This window comes from Stegastes partitus, unplaced genomic scaffold (assembly GCF_000690725.1).
Source record: "Stegastes partitus isolate 25-593 unplaced genomic scaffold, Stegastes_partitus-1.0.2 Scaffold1234, whole genome shotgun sequence".
Classification (NCBI taxonomy): Eukaryota; Metazoa; Chordata; class Actinopteri; family Pomacentridae; genus Stegastes; species Stegastes partitus.
The window spans coordinates 105,351-132,484 of NW_007578965.1; the positions used below are offsets into that span (position 1 = coordinate 105,351).

The 27,134-nt window shown below is 41.5% G+C and overlaps 1 protein-coding gene across 1 annotated transcript in view; it reads right to left on the reverse strand.

Moving 5' to 3' along the window:
* Window positions 1–2,837: 2,837 nt before the first annotated feature.
* The window catches only part of ptprz1b (protein tyrosine phosphatase receptor type Z1b), a 47,144-nt gene continuing 22,847 nt past the window's right edge, over window positions 2,838–27,134 (reverse strand). The window contains exons 4-33 of the mRNA XM_008297672.1: window positions 26,328–26,479; window positions 26,146–26,241; window positions 25,969–26,035; window positions 24,420–24,577; window positions 23,219–23,369; window positions 20,144–20,328; window positions 18,557–18,683; window positions 18,390–18,442; window positions 17,480–17,968; window positions 17,106–17,286; window positions 14,597–14,824; window positions 12,153–13,760; window positions 10,168–10,312; window positions 9,994–10,085; window positions 9,767–9,852; window positions 8,766–8,786; window positions 8,009–8,105; window positions 7,836–7,918; window positions 7,626–7,760; window positions 7,229–7,360; window positions 6,966–7,123; window positions 6,706–6,841; window positions 6,100–6,246; window positions 5,899–5,992; window positions 5,165–5,238; window positions 4,946–5,074; window positions 4,709–4,861; window positions 4,434–4,576; window positions 3,074–3,209; window positions 2,838–2,981 (exon numbers count right to left, since the gene is read on the reverse strand). Coding sequence (XP_008295894.1) covers window positions 2,838–2,981; window positions 3,074–3,209; window positions 4,434–4,576; window positions 4,709–4,861; window positions 4,946–5,074; window positions 5,165–5,238; window positions 5,899–5,992; window positions 6,100–6,246; window positions 6,706–6,841; window positions 6,966–7,123; window positions 7,229–7,360; window positions 7,626–7,760; window positions 7,836–7,918; window positions 8,009–8,105; window positions 8,766–8,786; window positions 9,767–9,852; window positions 9,994–10,085; window positions 10,168–10,312; window positions 12,153–13,760; window positions 14,597–14,824; window positions 17,106–17,286; window positions 17,480–17,968; window positions 18,390–18,442; window positions 18,557–18,683; window positions 20,144–20,328; window positions 23,219–23,369; window positions 24,420–24,577; window positions 25,969–26,035; window positions 26,146–26,241; window positions 26,328–26,479 — 5,600 coding nt within the window. The remainder of the gene's footprint in view (window positions 2,982–3,073; window positions 3,210–4,433; window positions 4,577–4,708; window positions 4,862–4,945; window positions 5,075–5,164; window positions 5,239–5,898; window positions 5,993–6,099; window positions 6,247–6,705; window positions 6,842–6,965; window positions 7,124–7,228; window positions 7,361–7,625; window positions 7,761–7,835; window positions 7,919–8,008; window positions 8,106–8,765; window positions 8,787–9,766; window positions 9,853–9,993; window positions 10,086–10,167; window positions 10,313–12,152; window positions 13,761–14,596; window positions 14,825–17,105; window positions 17,287–17,479; window positions 17,969–18,389; window positions 18,443–18,556; window positions 18,684–20,143; window positions 20,329–23,218; window positions 23,370–24,419; window positions 24,578–25,968; window positions 26,036–26,145; window positions 26,242–26,327; window positions 26,480–27,134) is intronic.

The window sequence follows — 27,134 nt, forward strand, 5'->3', positions numbered from 1 at the left end:
TGACAATATGACACCTACGATGAAAAAGAGACAAGCGAAGGTTTGAAACAAATCTTTAATCTTGTTGCTTTATACATACTGCACCAGTTTATGGCTGGAGATAAAGGTATAGACATGAAGCTGCTACTGTAATCAGAGAGATAAAAAGAGATAACATTCCATTAAAACTATAAACATGATCAATATTTCCAGGCTAAAATTATCAAATAGAATCCACACAGTTATATATGTGTAAATGACTAGAAAATCACTTTTTTTATAGTAAAATAGAAAATATATAGAGGTACAGTATAAACATACAGTAATTTGGCCTTTGAAGTATTCAGGGATATTTACACCAAAAGATTTTTTGACTTCAGTTAGAAGAGATCTAAATCGCTGCCTGTGAATCTGCATCTCCACCTGGGCTGGAAAGAAATCATACACTGGGGGTGCAAAACAGCCACAAAGAGAAGCTGTGACTCTGTCTGAAAGTGAGGCTGACGCAACAGTAACATTTGGACTCCTTCAGAACAGTCGTAGCAAGTAGCAGAGGGATGCAGAGGGATGTGCCGGGATTCAGAGTCTCAGCTGTAAGACCTCAGTGCAGCTGAGGATAAACAGAAGGGAAAGTCTCCCAGAACACTGCTGAATCTAGCTTTAAATTCCATCTTTTCACTCCCTCGTCTCCTTTTCTTCACTGAATATTTGCAACAACACAGTCTCAACTGAACGATGATTGATTTTTCTAAACCTCTGCGTACGCTGATAAGATTTGTTAAAATAATTGGTGTTTTTCATGCTTTATTCCGCTGCAGAAGACCTTCTCTGGTTATTCTGCATTTTGAGCAGAATATCATATCAAATCCCAAATCTTTTACAAACATCTGAGCCTCAAGACATTTTTTCTACTGAGCTCAGCAAGGCAGTGATCGCCTTTAAGAAAATAGATAAAAACGACACATCAATATTTTGGCATATTAGTCGCACATTTGTATCAAAACAGGTTTAAAGTACAAGAACATGAGTTACAAAAGGCACTGGTTACCAGAGACCATGGAGCCAGTGGCAAGGAGACATAAACGGAGAGCAAAAACAACAGCAGTCATTTCATTATCACTAGTGAGGCCTTGAAGAATTTGGTTATTTCAAACATTACTCTAAATAAGGATACGTTGGTAAATTGAGCCCCACAATCTGCTGGTTAATGTGCAGTGCAAAAAATATTCATAGGAAATCAGGGGTTTGTTAAAATGTAACTTCCTGCATTATTTGTCTTTTGGACATTAGAATCATCTATCGTTCTACGTTCACTGTGTTTCATTTATCTGCATCTGATTTTCAGAAATCTTGCCAATAAAATTTTTAGTAGTATTTAAATGTTTTTGAAAGAAAGATAGAAATCCTCAGAGGAAAAAAAAAAGTAAAACAAAAAGAACAAAAAAACAATTGGGGTCAAAAAGAGAAAAATACAGAAATAAATGCTACAGAAAGATTAAAATAGACGAGGTCATGAATTTAACTTCGGTCTCTCATTGGAATTACAAAGCAGACTCCTTCTTATAATTAAGAAAGAACCTTTATATAACCTTCCTATATCTCATGTTCCTTTAGTTGCTCCTAACAGACGTTTGGCCTTCGTCTGCTGCTGACGAGGAAAGTTTGTAGGTTCTCATTGGAGAGGCAGTGACGCTTAGCTGGGTCCCACCATCTAACTGAAACTAATGGCTTTAATAACTGTCAATAAATCATTTACTAACACTTTACAGATCAGTTATCAGGCTGTCAAAATCCAATGGCCGTTTTAATTTAGTAAAAAATGCGCTCATCCTAGCTTCTCCATGGTATGTTCTGGCAGCTTGTTAGTGCACGTTAGTACATATGCTTCCCTTTGAAACTGTGGGCCCTTCCTGTATTTCTAAAAAGACCGAGATTGACCTCCCACACCACACTGGAAAAGGAAAAGTGCAAGTATTCAGTAATGTCTGATAACTTGTTTCATTTCAGCTGCGGCTCTACTGTGCTTCTCCTTCACTTCGGTCTGTGTGTATAACAGACTGGAGTCAATAGAAATAAGTGAAAGGAGAAGAAACAGGTGAGGTGAGGATGTTACTTGAGTTGACAACAACTCCATATGGCTATTTAATGTATTAAACAGTGCTAGCTGAGGTTGGATTACTTTTCATTATGGACACAATTTTGAGATGCTGGTGGTCTATCTTCTGAATCTGTCATACAAAACCTTTCTTAAAGTTTAAGTCTACAGTCATTAATACTGAAGGGAGTTTATACAGCCTGGGAGTCCAAACTCATTAATTTCTTATAACTACTCTAAATTATTAGTATGAGATTCATTACATGTTACTAAAGCCATTAGTTCACCCGTACAAACGGTGTCTTAGTAGAAAGTGGCACCTTTGGCCTGTTGGCCACTTCATCTCACGTGAGGGTTAACACCAGAAATGAGCCCTGTGTCTGCTGTACATGCTAACAGAAAAGTAAAGGTCACTTTTATTGGTGTTTCTAAACCTGACAGATGTGTGTCAAAAGAAAATCCTTGACATGGCACAAAGACTTTGTGTAGTCACCATGTCCCACAGCTGGAGTAGCTCTGAGCTCCTGGTCATCAGCTCCACTCATAATGAAAAGTAAGATTTATTGAAATGATTGAAAAGGAAGAGACTAGGTCCTACTGGGTTGCTATAATGTGGAAAATGATCTGATGAATAATGATGACTGATTATTAAACCATTAGCATGCTCAGCGGGCACAGCTGTGTGTTGTCCCCTCATCACGTGTAAGATGTGTGATGAGTTTTCTGTATATGTGACGTGTTTGTGTGTCGAACATGTGTGTGTCTACATGAGCGACTCCAGGCTCTCTGCGATGTTGGTCTGCCCCAGTGGTACAGATCCATTGGTCTCTGGACTCTGCAGGGCTCTCTGGTCCTCCTGGCTGCTCACCAGGCTCAGCACAGCTCGGTACAGATACTGGTACTGCTCCTGTACGGGGCAAAACATAGAATCAAGACACCTTGAATGTAATCTAACACACAGTACCTGCCTTTTTCTAAATTCGGGTAATCAGTACTTACAACATCATTAAATACCCCAGGCCTCATGAGGTTGGTCATCCGAGCCACCTGATAGACGTCTACAGCTCCCTCCTCCTCCAGCTGACTGGACAGCGTGGTGAGAGCGCAGAACAGCCCTGATGTAGCACCTCCCAAACTGCACACACAGACACACAGATTTAACCTTGCAAAGAAAGAACAACATGTCAAATGAATTATAGCTCTGAGCAACGAGGAGGGGGGCCGAGCAGTTCAGAAGGGCACAATCGCCATGGCAACTTGTTCTGATCACGTTAAAAACATGGCTGAAAGCACTTATGTCAACTGAGCAAAGAGTGGGTGTAGGTGATACATGAGGTCACAACCTGCCAGGGCTGTTTGCCTGCTTTGGACAAAATGATTTATGATGAGTTCAGGATCTGCAGGCTCAAAGGATGACAGATAAGCAGGTATCGATGCTCGCACATTACAAATAAAACAACATATCAGCTATTCTAAGTAAGAAGGCATCACAGTTTGTTGTCTCATCATACAGGAATCACTTTTGTGGGAAACACATCAGCATTTACAAGGTTCCCAGTCAAATGACAGCATTTGTTGCACATCTTGAGGAAGGTCCAGTCCCTGTTGGGCATAGACTGTACCTGGAAAATGGCTTTGGAAATGAAATAGTCTATTTAACCTCAACTTTTGTGATGATCTGTCTGATGCTCAACATAAAGTTCTGTGAAGATTTGTGAAGATCAGTGAAAACTTTTAAGTTTTTGGTTAAACAAGTGCACAAATGATGCATTTTTTATGCCACTCAAACTAGGGTTCCATATCCAAGTGGCTAAGATATGACCATAGATTCGAAATCAGTGGTATTTAGCTTTGCCAATGATTTCAATCAAAGTCCATTTGATAACCTTTGTGAGGCTTGGTCTGAGGATCATCTGTGCCAAATTTGGTAGAGGAAAAAAAATGTGAAAATAATTTGTGGCCTGTGAATTTTTGATAAATTCCACCATGGTGGACGTTCACATCGCATAGGGATTTGAACTAGACTTGATACAAGGAATCCAACTGTAACTCTGTTTTTTTGTTTGTTTGTTTGTTTGTTTGTTTTTAAATTGGACACATGGTTTAAAAGTTGCATGCAAAAATTTGTTTTGTTTTTTTCATTGGTGGCATTAGAGCTGCAGACATGAGATTTAGTGACAAGACTCAGGGGACTGTCCCTAATCAATGAAAACGTGTTGACATATTTCTAGTGAGTGCTGTTGACTCCAAATGCAGAAGAAGAAAGATGATGAATAAGAAAAGACAAAAACAAAGTTGGTGCCCCATGCAGCTTCCCTGCTTAGCCCCTAATGAGGGACTGTGTCTGTCTCATACTCACGGATCATGTATGACTGCGGGTCCCTGTGTGTGTCTGCTGTGCTCTTTGACTGTGTTGACGAGATCAAAACTGTTTCTGATGGGACTGTCTGGGTTTGGCCAGCAGGCAGCGCTGTACTGACGCACCTCCAACACGTAATTACTCTGGATGGATATAGAGAAAAACAGAAGGCATTAAAATGTGTGTGACAGGACAAGTGTGTACCTGACTGTATTTAATGTTTTGATAACATGTACTATTGTGTGTGTGTGTGTGTGTGTGTGTGTGTGTGTTACCTGTGGAGACTCCACTGTGAAGTCCTGCACCAAAAGTTTCTCGTCATTGGAGAGACATACGTGCTCCTCCCCAGAGTACAACACCGTGAAACCATCAAAGCTCATTGGCTGGTCTTTACTGGGCCAATAGACACAACACTCCCCCTCTTCAACCTGAATACACAGGAAAACATGTAAAAGTGTTGTGATTATGTACAGTAATGTATGAGTACGATGTAGCATGTGTGTGTGCTGTACCTGATTGTGTGTGTCTGGCAGACGGACAACAGTTTGTGTGTTGTGTTCCCAGATAAGCCTCCAGAAATCAGCCACCGTGCTGCTCAGAGGAGTCTGGCTCACTATGAACTCCTTACAGTAGTGGTGTCCCTGCAGAAACAGGAGCAGCATCAAACTACCAGCCAATGTGTTGTTATTGACTTAAAAGAGCTAATAAATACAACACTTCCAGTCGCTTACCATCACGTAAGAGGCATTGATGTAGCCTGTGGAGTTTGTTTCTGAAGCGGTCAGACAGACTCTTGATCTCTCCACTTCACAGAAACAAAGAAACACAAATAAGCAATACAACACCTGAACATAAGCCAACAAACTAGAAAGTGCTGCATTCAATCTACCACTGACTTAAGGATGTGGTTTAAAAAAAATAGTTTATGGAGGAAATAATGAAGCTGTCAAAGCCTTTCTTTCACAATCTTGAAATTACCCAAAACATCAATTATAACGTCCCAGAATGACACTGAAAGTGAAAGCATCATTTAAAAATTGCAATGAGGGCTTTTGCCAGCAGCACAGCATCATGTTACACTTAACAGCCACCCATGTTACAGCAATGAAAGACATTAGTGGGCATTACAAATCTGAGAACCTCAGCTTTTAAGCCAGCAGGGATGAGAGTTAAGAAAGTAAAAGAAATTGAAGCATCTATGATTTCATGGTAGAATATTACTTTGCCCCAAGTTTACTGTTTCCTAAGTTAATTAATTAAACTCAATATCAGCTGTAGATTTAAAAAGGTTCCTCCTCAAGAGAGACCCAATGTAATAAACCAGAACCACCTTAAAATCCCCATCATGTCAGCTGATACTGTGTTTCTCTGGGGCTTCTCATATTAGCGAAAATACTAAAATTAAATTAAAACATATTGTAGGTAGTTGGCTGCTTTTCCCAGTTAGTAATCCGTCCCTGCTTACCAGGCATCAGAGCTCTGGCTCTGTTCCTCTCAGCGTTGCCATCTTTCAGGGCAGTGCTGTAGTCGGCGTGCTTCGCCTGACGCTGACTAATTAACTGAAACACAAAAAGAACACAAAATGTGTTGGCTGAAAGCCTGAAATGTGAAACCATTCGTTTTAAGAAGTTTATACAAGGTGGGAGGAAAAGGGAAAGTGCTATACCTTGAATTGCTTGTCCATGCGTGTCCTGCCTGTCGCCCCGGGGGTCAGGAGGTCCGACACGTAAGTGTGGAGGACGTCAGAGGTCACCAAGGTGTCCCGGCTCAGGACAGCCTCCACCAGAGCATCATGGATGAACACATACTGCTCCTAGGAGGCACGGAAAGAGAAAGAAACTCTGTTGGGTCAGGTGTACTTGCAGAGTGTGTGTACTAGTGTCTTTATCAGAATCAGTTTGAGTTTCAGACCTTCAGAGTGACAACGTTTGAGCCCCTCATTTGTCGTAGCACTATTAAAAGACTATCTGACAGTTAAAACTTCAGGATTCAGGTTACATTTACATCTAGATCAGGGTGAGGGTAATGGACTACATAATGCATAATGTCAGTGAGTGTCCTAACAAAGCATGTATGTACATATGTTTGTTTTTCCACAATTTTAGAGCACATTACTTTTACATGCCCCAGTGGCAACCAACAGTTGCCTCACTCTAACCCTTACTGTGATGAAACACAGTGTTTAGACTTCACTTGAATGATTTACATTTTGGTGGCTTTTATTCCCACAAAATGTAAGCAGATTTATGTCCCACAACATGTCTTTGCTTACCTCCGTCTGAACCAGGAAGTTCCTCTGTGTCCGGACATGTTTCAGGAAGCCAAGAACATTTACTGTCCCTTGATCCTGGATCTGCTGAAGCATGCTGTCAATCACTATGTAGGTTCCTGTCCGTCCTACACCAGCGCTGTGGCAGACACACGGCACATGTTAACTCTACATTCCTTATATGGTTTTCTTCAGTATGTAAGTATTTCTTTTAAAGAGGATGTTTTAATTAGTGCACACAAGCACAGATGCATGTCTTGTACCTGCAGTGTACCAAGACAGGTCCCATCTCTTGGGTCCGGGCCCGAGAGGATGCTCTGATGAAGGACAGGACAGGCAGAGTGTATTCAGGGACACCCATGTCTGGCCACTGGGTGTAGTGGTAATGGAGGACTGTGTGTTCAACTTTCCTTTGAGACACCTGTAGCACCAGAGAGGGTGTGTTTTCAGTTAGAACTAAACCTCACATTCACCGTGGACTGTCACTGCAGTCACTGTGTGTCAAACAGCAAGAGAAGAAACATACCTTATTTGTGGTGTCCCTGACAGTGAACGTCCGCAGTGTGTAGTAAGCAAGTGTCTTGGTGTTTTTCAGGGTCACCTGGTAAGGGCCGTATTCCTCTTGGTTCTCCTCTGGCCAGTACTGGTCACATTTTGTCTGTGGAAAGATAAAAATGACGATGATATGTACAATCTGCAGATATTAATCCTGCAGTTCAATTACAGGCTCGATATCTTTGCCCTACATCTTAAAACACCAGGCAAAAATGTCCAAGAGAATCCAGCAAGAGTGGGACTAAACCAGAACTACTGCAGTAGCTTCTACAACTTTTAATTTTTCAGACTGCAGTAACACTAAATTAAATATTTTATACTATCCGGTGTAGGAATGTAGTTGGTGCACAAGTTTGAACAGCTCCTACCCTTCCTTTCTCCTTGAGATTGGTGATCATGACAATAACTCCAATGTTCTGCTGCCAGATCATCCTCCAGAAGTCTTCCCTGCCGGCTCTCAGAGGCCCCTGGGCTGCGATGTACGCCCTCGTTCGCTCATAACCCTACAAAGAAACATCTATTTGCTCACAACACCCTGGATATAATATATGCAGTATGCACATAGGAAACATACTCACATCTACAAAGTTGGCATTGATGTAGTCTCCGCATTTCCCATCTCTGTCCAAACTGTTGGAGAGCTTCACTCTACTGTGGTCATCTGAGAGAGGAAACAGGTGATAAGCTACTTTTCTGCTGGCTTGTACAATAAAATGTAAAACTATGACCATATAACAGAACAGTCACATACAGGCCAGTATGTTGATGTAGCGGTTCTTGCTTTTGTTGTCGGGGTGATTGGAGCTGTCGGTGGTGATGCCCATATCAACTGTACACGCCTGCACCTCCTAAAACACAAGAGAATATAAAATATTGTAATAAAAATAGGATTCATCGCTCAGACGAGCACTGCAGGCAGTTGTGAATACCAAATGAGGCAGTTTTTCTTTTGCACAGGAAGGTTTGCTATCTTTTGGAATGCTGCATTAGCTGTCTACAGTCATAACTTATAGTGTTTACAATGAAGACAAAACAAGACATAAGCACTTATGAATGACACTGTCATTAGACAGCGAGGAGGAGTTGTGAACAGAACAAAAACAAGAAGTCTGTGAGAGAAGAAGAAGTAAAAGCACATCCTATAGGATTAAAGTCCCTGGTTCAGACACTATGCAGGAGAAATTCTTTATCTACTGAATGTGAGCTCATATTTAAACCCCATATTTCAATAAAACTGTATTAGTTCCAATATTTTTTCTTCACAATGAAAACACAATTACACAACAATAGACTTAGAAAAAAGTGTGTTTCTTTCAACTGCAGCTGCAGGATGGTAAACATATGTTAACTGCCACTTACATGGCACAATGAAAACTACTTCATTTTGTCAATAAAGGGTGAAACAAAGGAGATTTTGCTTTAGAACAAATGTCATTTTCTTCTGAGTTGTAAAGAAAGGACAAGAAAACAACACCTCTGCAACTGGAGAGGGATGGCAGGTGTCTTACCTCGTAGGACTCTTTGACAATCTAATGGAGGGTGGTGAGGATGTAGAAAGCACGACGATGGTGGTGGAGGTGGTGAGAGGAGAGTGGGAAAGGGGGACAAGATGACAGACAGACAGACAGACAGACAGACAGACAGGGAGTCAGTGCAGGTACAGGAATTTGGGGTTCAGATACACACAGAGAGGCAGTGCTAAGTGGGAAATACACTGCTTTTCCCATCTGAGCTGTAGACTTTAAGCTCGAACTATGTCAACGATATCCTATATGCTGATTTTGCAAAGGCTTGTGACTTTTGTTTTCTCAAGAAAAATTAGCTTAAAGCAAAATTTATTGTTGCAGCTATAGAGAAAGTAAAAACACTGTTGCAAAATGTTGAAAAACTCACAAATACACTGGCAATTAAGAGGGAAAGTAAACTTACTCCTATCTGTGTGTGTTACGTAGGAGGTTCATGCTAGGAAACAGAGGTGACTAATGCCATGCAGATGTACCTGCTGTTCAAACTAATCCACAAGCTGTTCTCAGACAGCTAACCAACATTCAGATACGTCAATACTCAACATGAGACATTTCTAACACCTTTTTGAACATTCAGTACGAGCAGAGATGGAGAAGCCCAAAAGCCTGCAGCAGGTAGTTTTCATCTATCTGTCCTAGTCTGTGCAAAGCTGTCTGTCAAATTTGAGATCCTATTTTCAGTGTGACGGGTTTGAATTTAGAGTCTGGAATGACAAATATGCTGCACTGCCAGTGTTAGTACCAAAACGTCACTCCTACATACTGATGCACAACATGTTGTACATGGAAGTTACACATCAACACTGTGCTAAATGATGCTCCTAAAGAACATGATGTTAATACAGATATGGAAGAGCATTAAAGAGTGTGACAAATGGAAAAATACAATCTCATGAAACCTCCTTAAAGTTTTCTTTTTTTTTAAAAATATCTTGTGGGGAATTTTTCTGAACTCAAATACTCTTATTTAAAATCCCACCTACCTCAAACTCCTTGGAGAAAGTGTTGGTGGTGTGGAGCTCCATGACATGCTTCACAAACTGCTTCACCGTCAGTGGCTCGTGACCGTCTGTAACACAAGACTGAACATTGAGCTGTGCACTTAACACCCCAGCCTCACAGTGTTTCACACTGCAAGTCTAATCAAGCTACTGACAAATCTGACAAGTGTGTGTGTGCGTGTGTGTGTGTGTGTGTGTGTGTATGTTACCTGTGGCCAGCAGCAGGGGTGTAGACGGAGCAGACAGCACTTTAGGTGATGCGCTATCGTCTGGGTAGAAATTAGCTGCCTGGAAACAGTTTCTGTGACGCAAACAAATCCAACTCTCAGTGAGGTGCAGGGGTGAAATGGATACAGACGCAGTGTGTTTGTGTGGGTGTGTACCTCCAGTAGATGAGTATGCCCACCAGTACCAGCAGACAAAGGATGGTGAGAGTGGAGACGACAGCCAGAGGAATAACTGTCCTCTTCTCCCTCTCCACACCTTCAACGAGCCCAACCCGAGACTCGTGGCTGCTGTTGCTGCCCTCTGAAAGAGAGGAGAGGCAGAGGAAGAGGAGTCAGAACTGGTGGTTGAGAGAGAAAAGGGTGGTAGAGAGCCAGACACAGTTTTCAAGGTCAAGAGTGAACTTTAAACATACGTTTGTTATTTTCATCGCACAAAACAAAAGCTAAGAAGGGCTTTACACAAGAAGAGAAAAAGGAAAAAACAGCCATGTATGACTAAATGTTTTAATTTACCTTTTAACAGAAAGTTCGACATTACAGTTCACTTTACTAAAGATTTTCAAATGTCTGCTCTGACCTTTCTGACAGAAAATATCTGCCAGACATTAAATCTGCCTTAATGAATTTGTTGGCCACTTGGGGGCAGCAGAAACAAGCTGTAAACACAACGTTGCTTGTCACTGAAGGAAAAGGAAAGGTGGATAGTCTCACTTAGCCAGACTATTCTGCAACAGATAACATAATGGCCTGGTTGCACTTGACCATCATTCTGCTATAGTGAAAAAAACAAATAAACAAACAAAAAAACACCCTGGCTTGTTGGTATTTCTTTAAACCCATCCCTTTTGGAGCTCAGCACAGGATGAAACTTCTGAATTCACTCAAAATAGTCATGGGTGGAAATGTTTTGGTGGAACATTTATCTGCAGGGAGGTGAGCACTGTCAATAAAATGGCTAATTAAATGACAAAAAGACTAGTCGGGCTACCTTAGTGCATGATCCAAATCTTCAGCAAAACTTGAAAGTTTCACTGTGGTAGGTTGTTGTGCAGAGGTTGTCTTTTGTCATAGATTTTGAAAATGGTAACACACAGAAGGAGAGAAGAACGTTGACTGAAATAAGCAGCCAACAGCAGGCGTATGGTTGCAGGACACATAACTTAAAACAGCACTGACTGTGTCCCATTAAGGTGGAATTATCATGAACAAAATATGTGTCACCCCACATTTTGTTAATGTTCTTGTTAATCTGTTGGCAAGATTTATTGCTTTATAGATGTGTTTTGGCCATATAACAAATGTAAGGCCAATATTCACTGTTGTTTTAGCTTTGGTTTGGTCTGGGTCTTTATCCACTACATGTCCAGCTGCATTCATTAACTCGTAGCTGCTGTTTGGTCCTGGGCAGGTAGAGCACAGTGGGTTAATCAAAAACAGCGGTCTGCTTTAGCTGGGAATGATAATGATGAATAAAATACCAAATTTGCAGGCTGCAAAATTAAAAGAATGAGTTGAAAGATGCTTAGAGCTCTGTAGAGCTGCGGGGACGCTGCAGAGTGATGAGTGGTGAGTTTGCAGGATGATAGATCTTGGACGTTTTCCAAACAATTGGTATCGATGACTATGATACTGGCCGACGGCTGTGCTGCCTCCACCGATAAGATGAGGTCACACATCAATGTTCTGCATAGATAGTGTGTGATTGTGTACCTGCCACCAGCTATATCTGAGTTAAAGGTACTTTACACAGTGCAGCTGCATTCATAAATTATGAGCATACTAAGGTTGTTGGTTATAGGGTGGCATTATTATTGCAGTAGAGTCAACATAACTGCTGCTGCTCTGTCAAATGCAGGCACAGGGGTGATATTAATCGGCTGCTCCAAACTATCTTTCTCATGCCAGCCTTTAAAATAACAAGTGGCCACTTCCACATGACACACAGTCATTTGATCCAGCTTTAAGGTTGTATGTTTCCACCAACAACAGCAGTACAGAGTATGGTTTTTGGCTGCGACCACAGCAAACTAAAAAAAAAAGAAACTCTGCAGGTTGTAGTTCTATGTGATGGAAAATCAACAACCCTGTCACATTACAAAGAAGTAGGGCTGAGGAGAAATCAAATATAGTGTAACATTTACCTTGCAGTTGTTGATCTGTTGCCTTGTTGACATCTGTCAGTCTGTGCAGAGGAACAAGACGCCCCAACACAGTGCTTCTTGCAGCATCAAACAACAACCCATCCACACCTGAGAACTCCTGTAAACTGTCTGTCGCACCTCCTTGTACATATTCTTCACTCTCTCGGCCTCCATTTCTGTTTTCACCTCTGTCCTTGTTATCCTCCAGAGTGGACATGACACTAAAAACTGGACTGTCAAGACTTGTGTTTTCATCTTCTTCATCATGACTGCCACCATGGCCATGCTGTTTGCTGCTGTCAAACACTGAGGACTCTGCTGTGGGTTTATTTCTACCGACAGGCTGCTGCAGACCACGTCTTCTTTCAGATACTAATTCTTCACTGCTGTAATCCCTCCTATTATCTCTGTCGCCAGATTCATTTTCACCTACAGCTTTGAAACCTTCTTTATCATCATTAACTTCTTTTGGATTTTCTTTGACATCAAAATCACCGTGCTCTCCAGAACCACTACCACCCTCAGCCCCACTGCCACTCTCACTAAACACTGTCCTAACTACAACCTCAGTTTGTTTCTCTTTTTCTTTCTGCAGGTTGCAGCCTGCTGTGCCATTGAGCTGTCTAACGCTCTCATTTGCTTCCCTGTCCACTTTGTTCACTGTCTGATTCCCTGTGTCGTTTACTCCTTCTCCTCCTGTCTTTTCTTCTCCCTCACCACTTAGCTCACTTTCATTCACTTCTATTTCTTTCTCTGAATCTGTTTCACACTCTGTCTTGACACCAATTTTCCTTCGTGCTTCATCTGTGTCATTCTCTCTTTCAGTGGCAAGTTTAGTTTGTGGTGCTCTGCTCTTTCCTCTTGTGCTAGCCACTTTATATCTAAGACCAGAGCTTGCAAAAGTAGAATATTCGGTTTGAACCGTAGCAGCTTCATCCAATTTCTGATTGAGCCTCTTGTTGTCAAGGCCAGAGCCTGATCCACTGCCTTCTGTTGGACTGTCCAACAAATCCAAATCTTTAGAATCAAAGAAAGATGTGACTGAACTGAGGGTGTAGCCGTCTTTATGTCTGTCCACTCTGGCTTCCACTTCATTGCCGTGATGCGACAAGATGTTTAGATCATCTTGAATCCTGCTGTCACTTTCAGTAAAAGAGGTATTTGAGTTATCTTCTTCAACAGTGTCTGTTTTTGATAAGTTGATGGTACTTGAGCCATAATCAGGAAGCAAAGTGAGAGAGTATGTAGCGATTAACTGATCCTGAGAATCCAAAGTAGTAGAGATTTGAGGGTCTTCTAAGTCCATCTGTAAAGGGACAAAAGAGGGTTCTTCAGAGGGCTCGTCATCATGATGAAAGATAACACCGCTCTTTTTGTTTTCCTGGAGGGCAGGAGAAGGACGGAAACTGTTGCTGTATTCATCCAAGGGCATGAGTGATGGAGGTGTGACACTGAATAAATCTCCTTCAGCAGAAAATGTCCCTTCAGGGACAGGGAGTGCCGGGTTGGCAGTGTTGATGATCATTCCACTTAGGGCGTTTTGAGAGTTTGTGAAGCCAGAAGACTGATCAATAGTTGAGTCCTCAACTCTGGATGTAGGTGTATTTGCTGCAAATGAAGCCAAAGTGAAAAAAAAAACATTTCCAGGAAACAAATTACAGATAAGTGTCCTTTTAAAAAAGTGTTTTTCATGGCAAGAAGGTGGAAGAAAAGGAAAGAATTGAACTTCCCAGATATGGTGCATGTGAAAGTTTGTTTGAAGGTACAGAGTCTGAGTGCAGGCAGAGCTGGCAGTCATCAACATCCCCACAGTATAGTCAAGAAGAGAGCCAAGAACTGGAAGTTATTTTTCCCATTTGTGGATGAAAAGATGCCATAAATGGAGAAGACTAACAGGTGAGACGCCGTCATGGTAAAGTGAACCGTGCATTCTTTGAGAAGGACAGAGAAGAAAAATAGAACCACCAGAGAGCGCTGCTGAGCCACAGAAAAGAATTCAGACACACAGGGAGTCCCAAAAGTAGATACTAATCACCAAGATTGAGTGGATTCAAGTAGATTATATTGAGCCAGGAAAAAATTTGACCTTGTTGAGTTACATGCTGAAAGATTTGAGTCAAACATATTGAACATCTGAACCAAATCACAGAGTGAGGAAGCCGCTGATCATCACTGCAATCATCATCAACGCCACCTTATTCTCTTTGACCACCATCACCAGCATTAGCCACATCATGTCACGGTACAAAACGCCACCCTGACCACAGAGCACTGCAGTGATTAGCTGCACTGCACTGGAGCCATTAGAGGAGAAAGGCAAGCATCCACCGCAATTAAGTCCAGCCGTCTACCCACCACAGAAGAACATGTATTTATACCACGCTGCTTTCTATGGTATGTGAGATTTATTTCAACAGAAGCTGTTCTGGAGTTTTTGGTCTTACCATTGAACATGGGCTGAGTCGTATGCATCAGCACTCTGAGCAGAGAGGAGGTGGTGAATGTTTTGTAGACTGAATTGGCAAGTGTGTTGCTGGCAGTCGCTGTCTTTTCCGTGATCCAGGGAGAGGAGGGGGTGGAGGACACTGAGGTGATGGTTTTTTGTAAGGGTTTGATCACAGGGGCATCGCTGTCTTCAGAGGACGACAGGGAGCCTTCGTCTTCTTTATCACCTGAGGACAAAATGTACATAAAGATGACATGATGGGATGCGACATGTGTTGTGCCCTAACATGACATGGCATGACAAGATGTGACATGCCATTTAAGCCGGGCAATATTACAAAAAAATCCAAAAACAGAAACCCAATCTGAGCAATATTCAGATTTTTAGATCTTCATGTCTACAACAAAAATTCATAAATCACTGACAAAATATGTCCTGGGTAATTATGGAGGAAGCTGAGTAAACACTTATCGAACAATGCATCTTGTCTTCTTTTCAAGGCGCTTTGAGACAGCAAATTTAAACACATTAAAATTGAACAGCCACCCAGGGGAAGATTTTGCAGCTCACAACAGTCTTTTCTTTGTCTCATCGAAAATAAATCATCCTCTTATTTGGAGATTACCGAATTCTGACCCGTTTCTGCTAAACCTCCTCTTAGGAGAGGTAAGGAGATAAAGAATAAACCAATCTAAGACAAATTATCCTGTCCAGTTTGAGACTAATGGGAGAAGCACAAGATAAGCAGGAATTCTTTTGCTGTGCTCAAAGGCTTCTCAGAGATTTCTCTTTAACAATCTTATGGAGCAATAAACGGACAAGAGAAAAATCCCAGATGACAGCGGTCGACAGGCCGGATACACTCCGGACAGGTCATCAGCTGATCACAGGACGAACGCTGAGAGACAGACTGACAACCATGCATGCTCATGGCCAATTAAGAATCACCAATTAACCGACCAATCATGTCACACAGTGAGAACATACAAACTCCACACAGACTGCAGCTGACCACCAAGTTCAAACCCAGAACCTTGTTGCTCTCAAGCAACCACTGCACCACCGTGGTGGCTGGTGAAGCTCTCATAACGCACAAATTCTTTATCGTAAATTTAGAAGAAATATAAATAAGATTTCATCTAACAGATGTGCACTGAAAGAGAATTTATGTGATTAACATGCAAGCAGTGCTTCCTCAACATTAACTTAGCTGTGATGCAGCATCACATTAAGAACATCACCACGACAGCTACACAAAAACCAACAAGTCACACAGAAAATGAACAAAACTATGCAGTGCCTGCTGTCACAGGCATGTTAGCATCAGCCAAGATAGATGTCACTGTTACGTGTTAGACTCTGAAGAAAGACTTCACAAAATTAGCAACTGCTCATCTTAATGACTTCAAACTCAACGCTGCACTACCTCAGGGTTCCAGCAAAACACCCACCAAGTGTGAGGAAGATCAGATGTACGGTTATCAAGTTATGCAAGGAACAAACACACAGAGATTCCTTCATTGATTAGAGAGAGATTTGTGACAAATCAATAAGAAACACAAGCTTATATATTGATCTGTGAAAGTGTAACAACGGGCTGCATGGTGTCTTGGTGGTCAGCACTGTCACCTCACAGTTAGAAGATCCCTAGATCTTTCTGTGTGGAGTTTGCATGTTCTCCCCGTGCAGCGTGGGTTCTCTCCGGGTTCTCCAGCTTCCTCCCACACAGTCCAAAAACATGTTGAGGTTAATTGGTGATTCTAAAATTGTCCGTAGGTGTAAATGTAAGTGTGCTTGGTTGTCTGTCTCTAAGTGTGGCCCTGTGATAGACTGGTGACCTGTCCAGGGTGTCGGCTGGGATTGACTCCAGCCCCCCCGCGACCCCAGCGAGGATTAAGCGGTGTATAGATAATGGATGGAAGTGTAACAACTCAGAGAACAGATAAAATATAGGGATAAGACGTGGATTTGATCACTGATACAAATGTCTGATATTGTGCAGGCTCCTGTATAAGCCAGTAAAGTTTTCACTTCCTATTAGAGCTGATTATTTCAAACAAAGTGGAGCAAGAAAGAAAAAAGAGAATTTGCAGATCTTTAATTGGGATCAAGCTGAGAAAATGGTCAAAATCTTAAACCGATGTTATATTAAATTGAGTGATGTGTAGGAGAAAAAGACTGGTTAAAGAAGATTTTCCTTTCCTCTGGCATTCCCTCTAATGATCACAACTTGAAGCAACTTAAATTAGTTTTAAATGTATGTAAATGAATTTAAAAAGGATTGGTTTCCATTTTAAATTAGGCTGTGAACAGCTAAATGTTTGGTAATAATTAAAAGTGTCTGTCTTCATAGAACTCGTCATTGGCAAATGTCCAGCAGACCAAAATATTCGGCTGGTACCTAGTTAAACATTTATTAGATTAAATTCCCCCCTGGCATTGCACAAAATCTGTTAAAGCTGCAGCGATCCAAGATGTTTTTGGTAAATGAGAGTGTCAAATCTGACCTGGCACCACAGAACCAGACACTGTTGGAGTGGAGCTGATGGGTTCCAGTGGAGAGCTGTTCACTGTGTCTTCATAGAAGACATCTGTGACTTGGATGTCCTCCACAGGAGTATAGAGGTCCGACTGCGGAGAAGGGAGGCCATTTTCCCCGGCTTGGTCTGCTGGACCGTGGTCCCTCGACTGCAGCCAAATAAAAACAAACACATGAAGAAACTCAAGGATACGAGACTAATCTTGAATTAAAACATGCGACTCTGATATTTTAGGAACCACTGCGAGCAACATTTTGTATCTTAAATGTTTGTGTCAACATTAAATTTATTTCGGTTTAAGGATGAAACAGTCATTGAAAAAGGGAGGTGTAGAGAACTACCTGATGTGACAACACTGACAACGATGCCTCCTCTGTGATTTGCCGACGGACTGCTGGCAGAGCGGTCGTCCGAGCAACCGGAAACAGGAATCCCGGCTGCTCAGTTACCTCAGTTACCCAGATGGCCCCATTGCCATCAAAACCCGGCTTTGTGAAGGGCCGTTGTGTTGGGTTCACCTCGTCCCCATCGATCCAGTTCAGATCCGTATCATCATCAGTCTGAGACTTCTTAGGGTCTGGCTTCTTTCTCACGTTCTGTAGAACTACAGAGTCAGAGGGAGTCTTTGGGGTCGAGCGGGTGCCGACCTGGACCGGGACGTTCGGGTTTACTTCAGCCTGATCTACGTACAGGTCCTCGTGGTGTGAAGGCTGGTTCTGGTAAACTCTGGTCTGCTCCACTGGGATCTCTTCCACTGGACTGTGGTCCTCTGGAGTCACATCCACTTTATTCTGGTTGTCTGGCTTCTCCCATTTGGATACAGATAAGACCTAAAGAACGAATGAAAGCTGCTGTGTGGAGCTGTCACAAGATGTTCGGCTGTCTACCATGTGTAGAGAGGGCAGGAAAATTATGCTTTCACCTCTTCTTCCTTAAATGTGGTAAATTAATTGACACCGAAAACGGGGAAGACGTTGTACTGGTTGTGTCAGAGAAAGCCTCACTACGACATTACAGTTTTTCTGTAATCTCACCTCAACATGCCCCTCATAAAGTCCCTCATCACCTCTTACACTGCTCTCTAAACACTCAATGACAAGCCTCTATGAACATAATTACATGAATTTGCATAATAATTAGGTTCACTGATATAATTGAATACAGGGCAAACGTCTGCACTGCAAAATAATTATGCAGAATTCAGCACAATTAAGGGATCAGGTGTAACCGCAGATACACAGCCTGTCCTACCTCCCTGTTGCCTTCAAAATCCTTCGTGACGGGATCAGGGTCGGACTCACTTTCTAGAATGAGAAGACGGGAAGAAAAATTTACAACTGGGAAGGGAACAGTTCAGATATGTGTTCTTACTATGCATGAGTTTGAGTGTGTGTGTGTGTGTGTGTGTGTGTGTGTACCAGGGTCTTCTAACGGCATGTCCACTATAATCTGGTCGCTCCATCGTCCTCTGAGTCCGTTGGTGCAAAAAGCCACCACCTGAACCACATAGCTGCTGTTGGCCAGCAGGCTGGAGATGATGGCGCCCTGCAAAGTCACACAGGTGAGTTTAAATGACTGTTGTTTTTCTTTTTTGTCTAACATTCAAATTATATGTCATGAGCTAGTATCCTTTTATTAATACCAGCTTTCATGTTACAAATAAGGTGATTTAAATTGATTTTAAATGGGATGGTATTTAACACAAGCAGATATTGTTGCAGTAACGACCCTGGGCTGGTCGCTGTGTAGCATTGGTCTGTTTAGATTTGGTCAAGTTTTCATTCCTGTTACCACTTTAAGTGTCTGTCTGTCTGTTCCTGACTTACGGTGTTGAGAAAGATTTTCAAAGCATTTTTGCAGAACATTATGACGCCACAGTAAAGTTGACCTGTTGGATATAAATTCATACTTCTATTGTATTGAACATTTGTGTGAATTTTGTCAAAATTAGTTTATAAATTCTCCAGTTATGGTCTTGTTTTGTGAGTGGTAGTCTTACATAGCAAGACCGACCCCCACAGAGCTGTGTAAACGTTGGCGAATGATCTGTCTGCACCTCATTTCTAAAAAAAAAAAAAAAAGCTGTGGCTGGTTTGTGTTTCTTTAAACCAATCACAAACATCTTGGGTAGGGATGGTACCCCAGCAAAATAGAGGACTGCTTTGGTGGAATATTTGGACGCAGGGACATTAGTGCTGTCACTGAAATAGCTAACGGCTAGCAGAAGGGGAGGAGAAAACCATGCAAAACGGCAAGTCAAAACCCAAAGTCTACATCCAGTAAACCAGACTATGTGAGTGGTTGTTCCCTTTGACCACCAAGGTCTAGCAGCAATACATCTGTAAGTCCCAGTGAACATCAGCGTCAAATCTGAAGAGAATACCTGAAGATGTTCGAAAGATATATGGGACAGACAGTCAATGCAAAAACATAACGCCTCTGGCCATGGCTGTCGTCGATGTAGAGGCATAAAAATGTTGAAATAATAACTGAAAACTATATTAACAATGAAAAAAATATAAAGTATCTAAGCAAAAGGTTTACATTTGTTCACATTTCTTCATTTGTGTTAGTCTGAATATGTATAGTCTATATGCAGAGGGTTGTTACATAAACACACTCAGTGAAAACACAGATATTGTCACAGCAAGCGATGTTCAGCGACCCATTAAAAGGTCAAGATTGACTGTCATCATCAAGTCATCACTAGGTCACGTTGATCAATGCAGATTCCAACAGCACCCACACCATGACACTGACAGATGGAGAATGAGGGTGGATGAAAGGATGCATAGAATATAAGAATTAGGTTTCTCATATTTTCTGCAGGAATAAGGGAATGACTGCAATTTCTACCAATTACCTATTTATCAGTCAAAGTACCTGTGTGGATGTTGGATAATGGTGCAAAACATGAGCGGAAATTACATACAGTCAGAGGTGAGTGCACAAATGGGAGCTGTTTTGAAGCAGACATGCTCCTCTGTTTTATGAAGAGATCTTACCACGTCCTGGTCTCCATCAGTCCTGTACTCCTGCTTGATCTGGTCTCGGCCCTGCAGCCTCTGGTAGGTGACGGTGTACCAGTCGATGGTGGTGTCGTAAACCACACGAGGACGCTCCCACGTCACCACAATGGTGGTGTCGTTCTGGGCATCAGCCTGAACGTTTTCTGGCTCTGAGCTGCAGGCTGGAGAGACAGATTGGTTAAAAAAATAAAAATAAATTATTTTGTGCACATGAGAAGCAAGAAAAACACGATAAAAAGTCAAAAACGAGACGAGAACACCGATAACATGTGAACATCTAAATATGAACACCACATAGACAGTGCAACATTTCACACTGAGTTCAGAGTTTGTTGGAAATTTGATGCTAATCGGCTGTACTGAAATTGGAAGAATATAAGATTCCATCTTAAAAAGCCCAGCTCAGGAGGTGAGTGTGGCAATGAGTGGGTGGTGTATGTATGTATGTGTGTGTGTGCGTGTGTGTGTGTGTGTGTGTGTGTGTGTGTGGCTGCATGAATTTGTTACAGGCAAAAAGAGCCTTTTCTGAATTTCTGAATACTTTATTTCAATTTCAAAAAGAGCTGCAAAATAAATTGCCTGTGCTGAGAGGAGCAGGGCCACTGAACTACAAAGTCGAGCTCCCTGGCAACCCAAAAGACCCACTTTACTTCAGGGTCGAATTTATGAAAATGGACAGCATCATGAATTGTATCTTTTGATGATCATGATGAGGCTGACCTTTTAGGACAGCGTTTGAGCTGCAGTGGAAGCAGGGGACTGGCAATATTTTCAGTCACAGAAAAAAACAGAATTAATAATGCAATATTTATATTGATTCTTAAAGGGAGACTCAATTTTCTCCACAGTGTTGCACAGAATTTAATATAAATTAGATTGGTGAAATCTGTGGAGACTCTGGGTTGAACTCTTTAAAGCCTAAGTAAGAATTTTTTATGGAATCATAACATGCTGCGTCTGCTGGGAGTGAATAGCATTGTTGATCGATACCAGTTTCTCAGCCAGTACTTTTGCTGCTGAGATCTTTGCCAGTCGGTTTCTGTGCCAACTTGTATCTAAAATTCACTATGAAAAAGCAAATGATGGTACATGATTTTTCACTACACGGGACTATAAAGTATGGCATTAAATTAGGCTCAGTGAAATTTATTATCTTTTAGTTTTTATGCTGCACATGTATTATCCAGAACCTTGACCCTGTGTGTGCACCTAGCAAGTTTGCTAAATGGCCTATAGAGATCAGGTTCACCTTCATGGGTTTACAGTATCATTCTGAGGCGTTTAACCATCAAATGTTCCCATCATTGATCAATCTGTTAATGATTATGTCTAAATAGTGATAAATCAGTTCTACATTATTTCCAAAGAGAGTTGCTGTAGTGTAAGAATGTGTGTTTGGGTCAATAACATGGTTGATGGGGTTCAGGAGGACGAGACAAAGACTAGTTGAATGGTACTGCTCAACAAAAATACCTAAATATCATTTATTTTTTAAAAAACCCTCAAGTGAAAATCTATTCTTTCAGCTTATTAAAATATACATATGGTGGTTTTTGTGTTTTGGGTTTTTTTTAAAGGTTTTTTTTGGGGGCCTTTTTTATTTTTATTTTTTATTACTATGTAGGACAGTAAAGAGAGAGACAGGAAAGTGGGGAAGAAGAACGGGGGAAGGACCCACAGCAAAGTGTCATGAGCGGGACTCAAAGCCACAGCTGCTGCATTGGGGACTATCGCCCCTGTACATGGGTCGCCAGCTCAACCAGGTGAGCTATAACGGCTGCCCACAAATGGTGTTTTTAACATTATGTTTGAAATAGGCAGTCAGTTTTTCAAACCTGAAACTGCAGTGCACCGATGAAAATTTCAAAAACAGAGGTTTAGACTTCTAAGGCTTTTTACTTAACAAGCCAAAGGAGTCAATCCTGACAGCGATAAGGGTGGGACTTTCTGTTTTACAGTGTTTGGGCAGAGTCACAGGTGAGAGATACAGACTGAGGCAATCACTTTATTGATCTGCACATTCTATAGGAAACAATGGTGTAGTTACATGTAAGCCAGTTTCAACACATTTACTTTAACAATGTACTTGTGATACACAGAGATGAGTTTTTATGGGTTAAATCAGTGAGGAATTTTAACGAAGTTGCAGTTTGAACAGACTCAGCTCAGTTGGCTAAGATGTGTCAAAAGCAGAATCACAGGCTCAAATCTGGTCTGTGTTTTCAGAAATAAGGCAGAAATACAATAAATCAGTGGTTGTACTCGCTGTGTCTGTGTTTCTTCCCACAGATCCATGCAGTACAGTTCATCGTTTTTCTCTCCTCTCACCCCAACTGGTCAAGGCAGATGGCTGCCCAGCCTGACCCACGGTCTGCCAGAGGTTTCGTCCTGTGAAGTGTCCACCGTTGCCAAGTGCAATGGAAAATTGTTGGGTTTCTCTCTATAATATTGTAAGGTCTTGACCTTATTATGTAAAATGCCCAGAGATGGTAAACAGATAAGAGACAAATTTAGGAAAAAACCTGAATTCTTGACCCCGGTATTTCCAGAGACTTGTAGGATTATTTTCAAGGTACACTGAAGCTGTTCTGGCAGCATGTAGTGGCCAAATAACTTATTAAAACACCCCATGTTAGTTGTTCACGTTTATATTTTGTATAGATATATGTTGTGACGTGGCTTGGTTTGATTTTAAAAAATGACTTGAATTTAAAAAGCATTTAAGAGCATAACTTTTCACTGGCACAATATTACATCTTTAAAATATTAATGTGAAACTGTGGCAAAAATAACAGATTTTGATTTCTCTTATGAATCACAGTCACCTAATGGTTAGGGTGTGTACAGTTCTGTCAAGGTAGTGAGGACCTTTGTTGATTGTCATCCCTGTACATCTTCCACCTGTCCTCACTCTCAAGAAAAGCTGACATGATGAAAAGTGAGAAAACTGAAGTGAACAGAAATGAGGTGATTTGAGTTAAACTGAAGTAGAAAAAAAAGAAGACACAAAGAAGCAGTAAACTTTTTGTTTTGTAATAGGTGGTGACATACTGGGTGTGAGCACGTCCTCGACTCCGGTGTAGGAAGCAAACACCTGACCCATGAACTGCTGCTGCTGCTCACGGAAGTTGTTCTGCAGGTAATCCGTCAGCATCACGTAACCAGCCTGCTCCATGGTCATCACCTCACAAAACACCTCCAGCTGCCAACACACACACAGACAGACAGAGAAGATTGAAGAGAAGGTGAACAGAGAGAAAATGGCACCTGAAACAAAGCAAACAAACATGTGTCTTTTGCATCTTCCCTGTCTGTATGCAGTTGCCAAAATAAACTCAGAACTGATGCTGTGAGTGTGTGTGTGTGCTTAAGAGGCTTGTGTTGGTGCCAGGCTGAGGCAGAGAGACAGCGCTGCTCTATTTTTGGTGAGCTCGAATGTGCCCATGTCATGCCTTGCCACCCCGTTTCAATCATGCAAACACAGACAAACACACACAAATATGCACGTACAGTACGAGTACACATAACCACTGGCAAGGCCTCATTCGCTCTCCATTATTCCACTGCAAAACTGATGATTATTACACAGATGATTTCATCCAAAGTCACACTTCCTCAGGGGTCTTTAAATGTCTTCGCAGTGTGAAATCACACTGCAGCAATGCTACAGTGTCAGCTTGTGTTGCCTTTTCTACCACATCAGGCCACAACAAAACCCTGCTCAGTAACTTCTGACCAAACCCGTCACACTGCATCACTTCATCGTAACATTTTGTTTTTGTTGTTTTGTGCAGATGTCAAAGACAGCTGACCTGAAACCAGCCACAAACTACAGGCAGACACAACAACCACAGGCAGCAGTGACACTTACTGTGGACAAGATGTTCCTCCGTTTTCAGAGATGGTGTTTTTAACCTGAATACCAACGCTATTTTTCTATGACTTACACAAGAGACACAAATGTGACGGCACGTGTCCAACATCAAAATTTGCATCACAATGCTTACAGGCTCCCATCAGACAACGATACTATCTATTTAGAAGTTGGAGCTGCTGTGGCGGATTTCAAAAGAAGCTTTTTGTGACTGTATCTGAGCAGGAGAATGATGAAAATGCATGAAGGTACACTCAGGGGAAAGAAGAGTGAATGAAAACCAGCGTCACTCAGGTTTTCTTATTGAGATGTTAGTCAAGACATCAGCGTGACTGCCAGTGGACACCTCTGTGTCTGTGTGTGATAATATTTACCAACCTGTGTTTCTGATATGGCCACAGTGTGTTTAAAGACGATCCATTCCACCATTTCAGAGCAGGGAGGAGCAGTCAGTGATCCGTTGTATATGTAGTATTTATCTGTGTTATTAGGCAGCAAGGACCTCAAGCTGAACGCCTCCACTGATCCACTCTTACCTAGAAAACAGAACACATTTTTGTCTAAGCAGCTAAACAACCTGGGACAAAGCATCTTACAAATGTCACACTGTGTGTTGTCTAAGACATGTATGATGACTTTTAATAAAAGCTAATCAGTGATCTTTAGGCTTTTTATCATTTCGGAGAGGAAATTATCATTTATAATAATGTTTCCGCATAACCCTTCTCTCACTTGCTCCGCTGACCTGCTGTCTGTTAAAATTATAATAAATCACCTGTGCAATTTTTGGTGTACCCATTCTTTGGACTTTTTGACCCATAATAGGGCTGTGAAGCAGTTTGTCTATGAGTGGGTGTCTGTTTTATTTGCCTCATGAAAATGCATAAAGACACAATACGCAGTCCTAGTGGTGCCACACTAAATATTAGAGGTCTTAACGGGTTCAAAAACTTGTGTCGAAACGAAACTAAGCATGTCTCTATCTTTTATTAGAAACCAGGGATCCGGAAACATGTGGAACTGGGAAATGCTGGACTTGACCCTGGCCAAGAGACACGGACCCAGTTGGCATCGATTTCACAGCAGATTAAAAAGCTATTGTTAAGTTGTAGAGACCAAATTTATTGTCTTATCAAATGAAACGTTAGCAGCCTTCTCCCCTGTGCCTAGCCTTGAAACATAGAAGGTTGGTAAAATACACCCAGGCCTGCTGATTGAAACAGCATGGCTAATGCTTGTTTTATTTCAGCTTAAAAGTCCGCTACTCTCTTGGACTCGTTTAGAATCAGCTTTGCAGTTTTAGGGTATCTAGCAAAACAAAGATAATTTAAATCATTTGAACGATAAAAGCAAGCAATTGCTTGTTCGTTACCACCACTGCTAACAGTAGCATTGCTATTATACTACTATTTGTTGCTGTCTGATCATCACTGGGTCATTTTAGGAATCTACTGGGGTATTACAAATAATGTTAAACTGACCCAAAACCTGTGGTCATGAACCTGAACACAGTCAAAATTTTAGCTTTAAAAAAACATATTTGTCAATTTTTCCTGCTCTTGAAAGAAAAAAAAAATAGTGTTCAGTGTTAAACTGACAAAACTACCGAAAGGTGTTTATATATGTTAACACACCTCTTTTATTTGCTTGCATTTTGTGATTTGTTTGCACATTTTTGTTGAATATATTTACACATTTCTTCATCTTCTAAAGCATTGCTGGAAATATCAAGAGAAAGCATTTCTGCTGCACCTGTACTAGGCTGCATGACGCATGTGACAAATTAATGTCTTGAGCCTTGTTTGACACAACATTAAGGGTTTTAACCCAGGCTCTCCAGCTGAAGGCCAGCTCTGTCACCATCTGCACCTGGCTACATGTTGATTTTTAACAAGCTGCAGCACAGAGTCATGTAGCAGTGACCTACCAAACCTGCTGACAGTGTCGATGGCCTCTAGAACAGGTGTGAAGTTCTCATTATCTTCCAGGCTAATCTGCAGACAAGAACACAAGCTTCTATCATCCATCTCATAGACAGGCATTAACAATATTACTCTGACTTTATTTGAGGATACAGAAGGTTTTAATCATCACATCAGCCTACCTCAAAGAGCACAGCCAAGGCAGCCACCCTCCCTCCTTCCTTTATAGCATCATCCAGACTTTGGAAGTCATCTGGATCGTAACAGTAGATCTGCATCTGAACGACAGCCAGAAACACACAGGTTACCTTCATGTAGGGTTTATAGTTTGACAAAACACATGCTGTGTACTTGTGTCCTTTACCTCCAGAGGGTATTTCATCCCATTCAGACTGTGTTCAGACCCATCTGACGTTGCATTGCAGCGTCCCCAGTGGAAGGTGACTCTACTGACACGAAACCTGGAGCTCAGTCCTCCTCCACTCACAAAGAACTCCCCATCCACATCGATGGACACTAAAAAACACAAACAGGTACCGGAGTTTAACCTTAACAAATGATGAGCTATATTTTAAAGGACTTCGGGGCATCAACTTTTTACTAGAGTAGGAATAATCGTTGGTGCCTTTGAGGACTCTGTGTGACCAACAACACTCGCTGGCTTCAAAGCTACGACCAAATTCCAGCTCTGAGCTGCTGGCACGATGGTGGCAAGTGGTGACGTTTAGACTCAAAACATTACTTTCATTGCATCTTTGACATCGCAGTCAGTGTTGCAAAATCAATTCTATTCCACTGTGAAAAGGACATAAGAGTGTGTGGCTGCACAACGTGTTTCTGCATTAAATGTGAATATTCTGATTCCATTTGCAAGGTATTCAGAGAGTTTTAATTTGCCATCTCGGTAAAATAACCATTAACATAAACAATACTTAAAGCGGCATTAACAGATTTTTGGCCTCTTGGGAGCAACCAAAACAAGCTATAATTGCACGTTATTACCATATAAAGGCAATAATAAAGGGTGGGGTTGCATAATTATGGCCAAAATAATAACAATGACCATTTATCACAGTTATGTGTATATATACATATATCTTTTCTGTGTACCCCCCATTCATAAGCCCATTTTCATATTCTGTTTACACTATTCTCTTTTGTTTGCACTGTT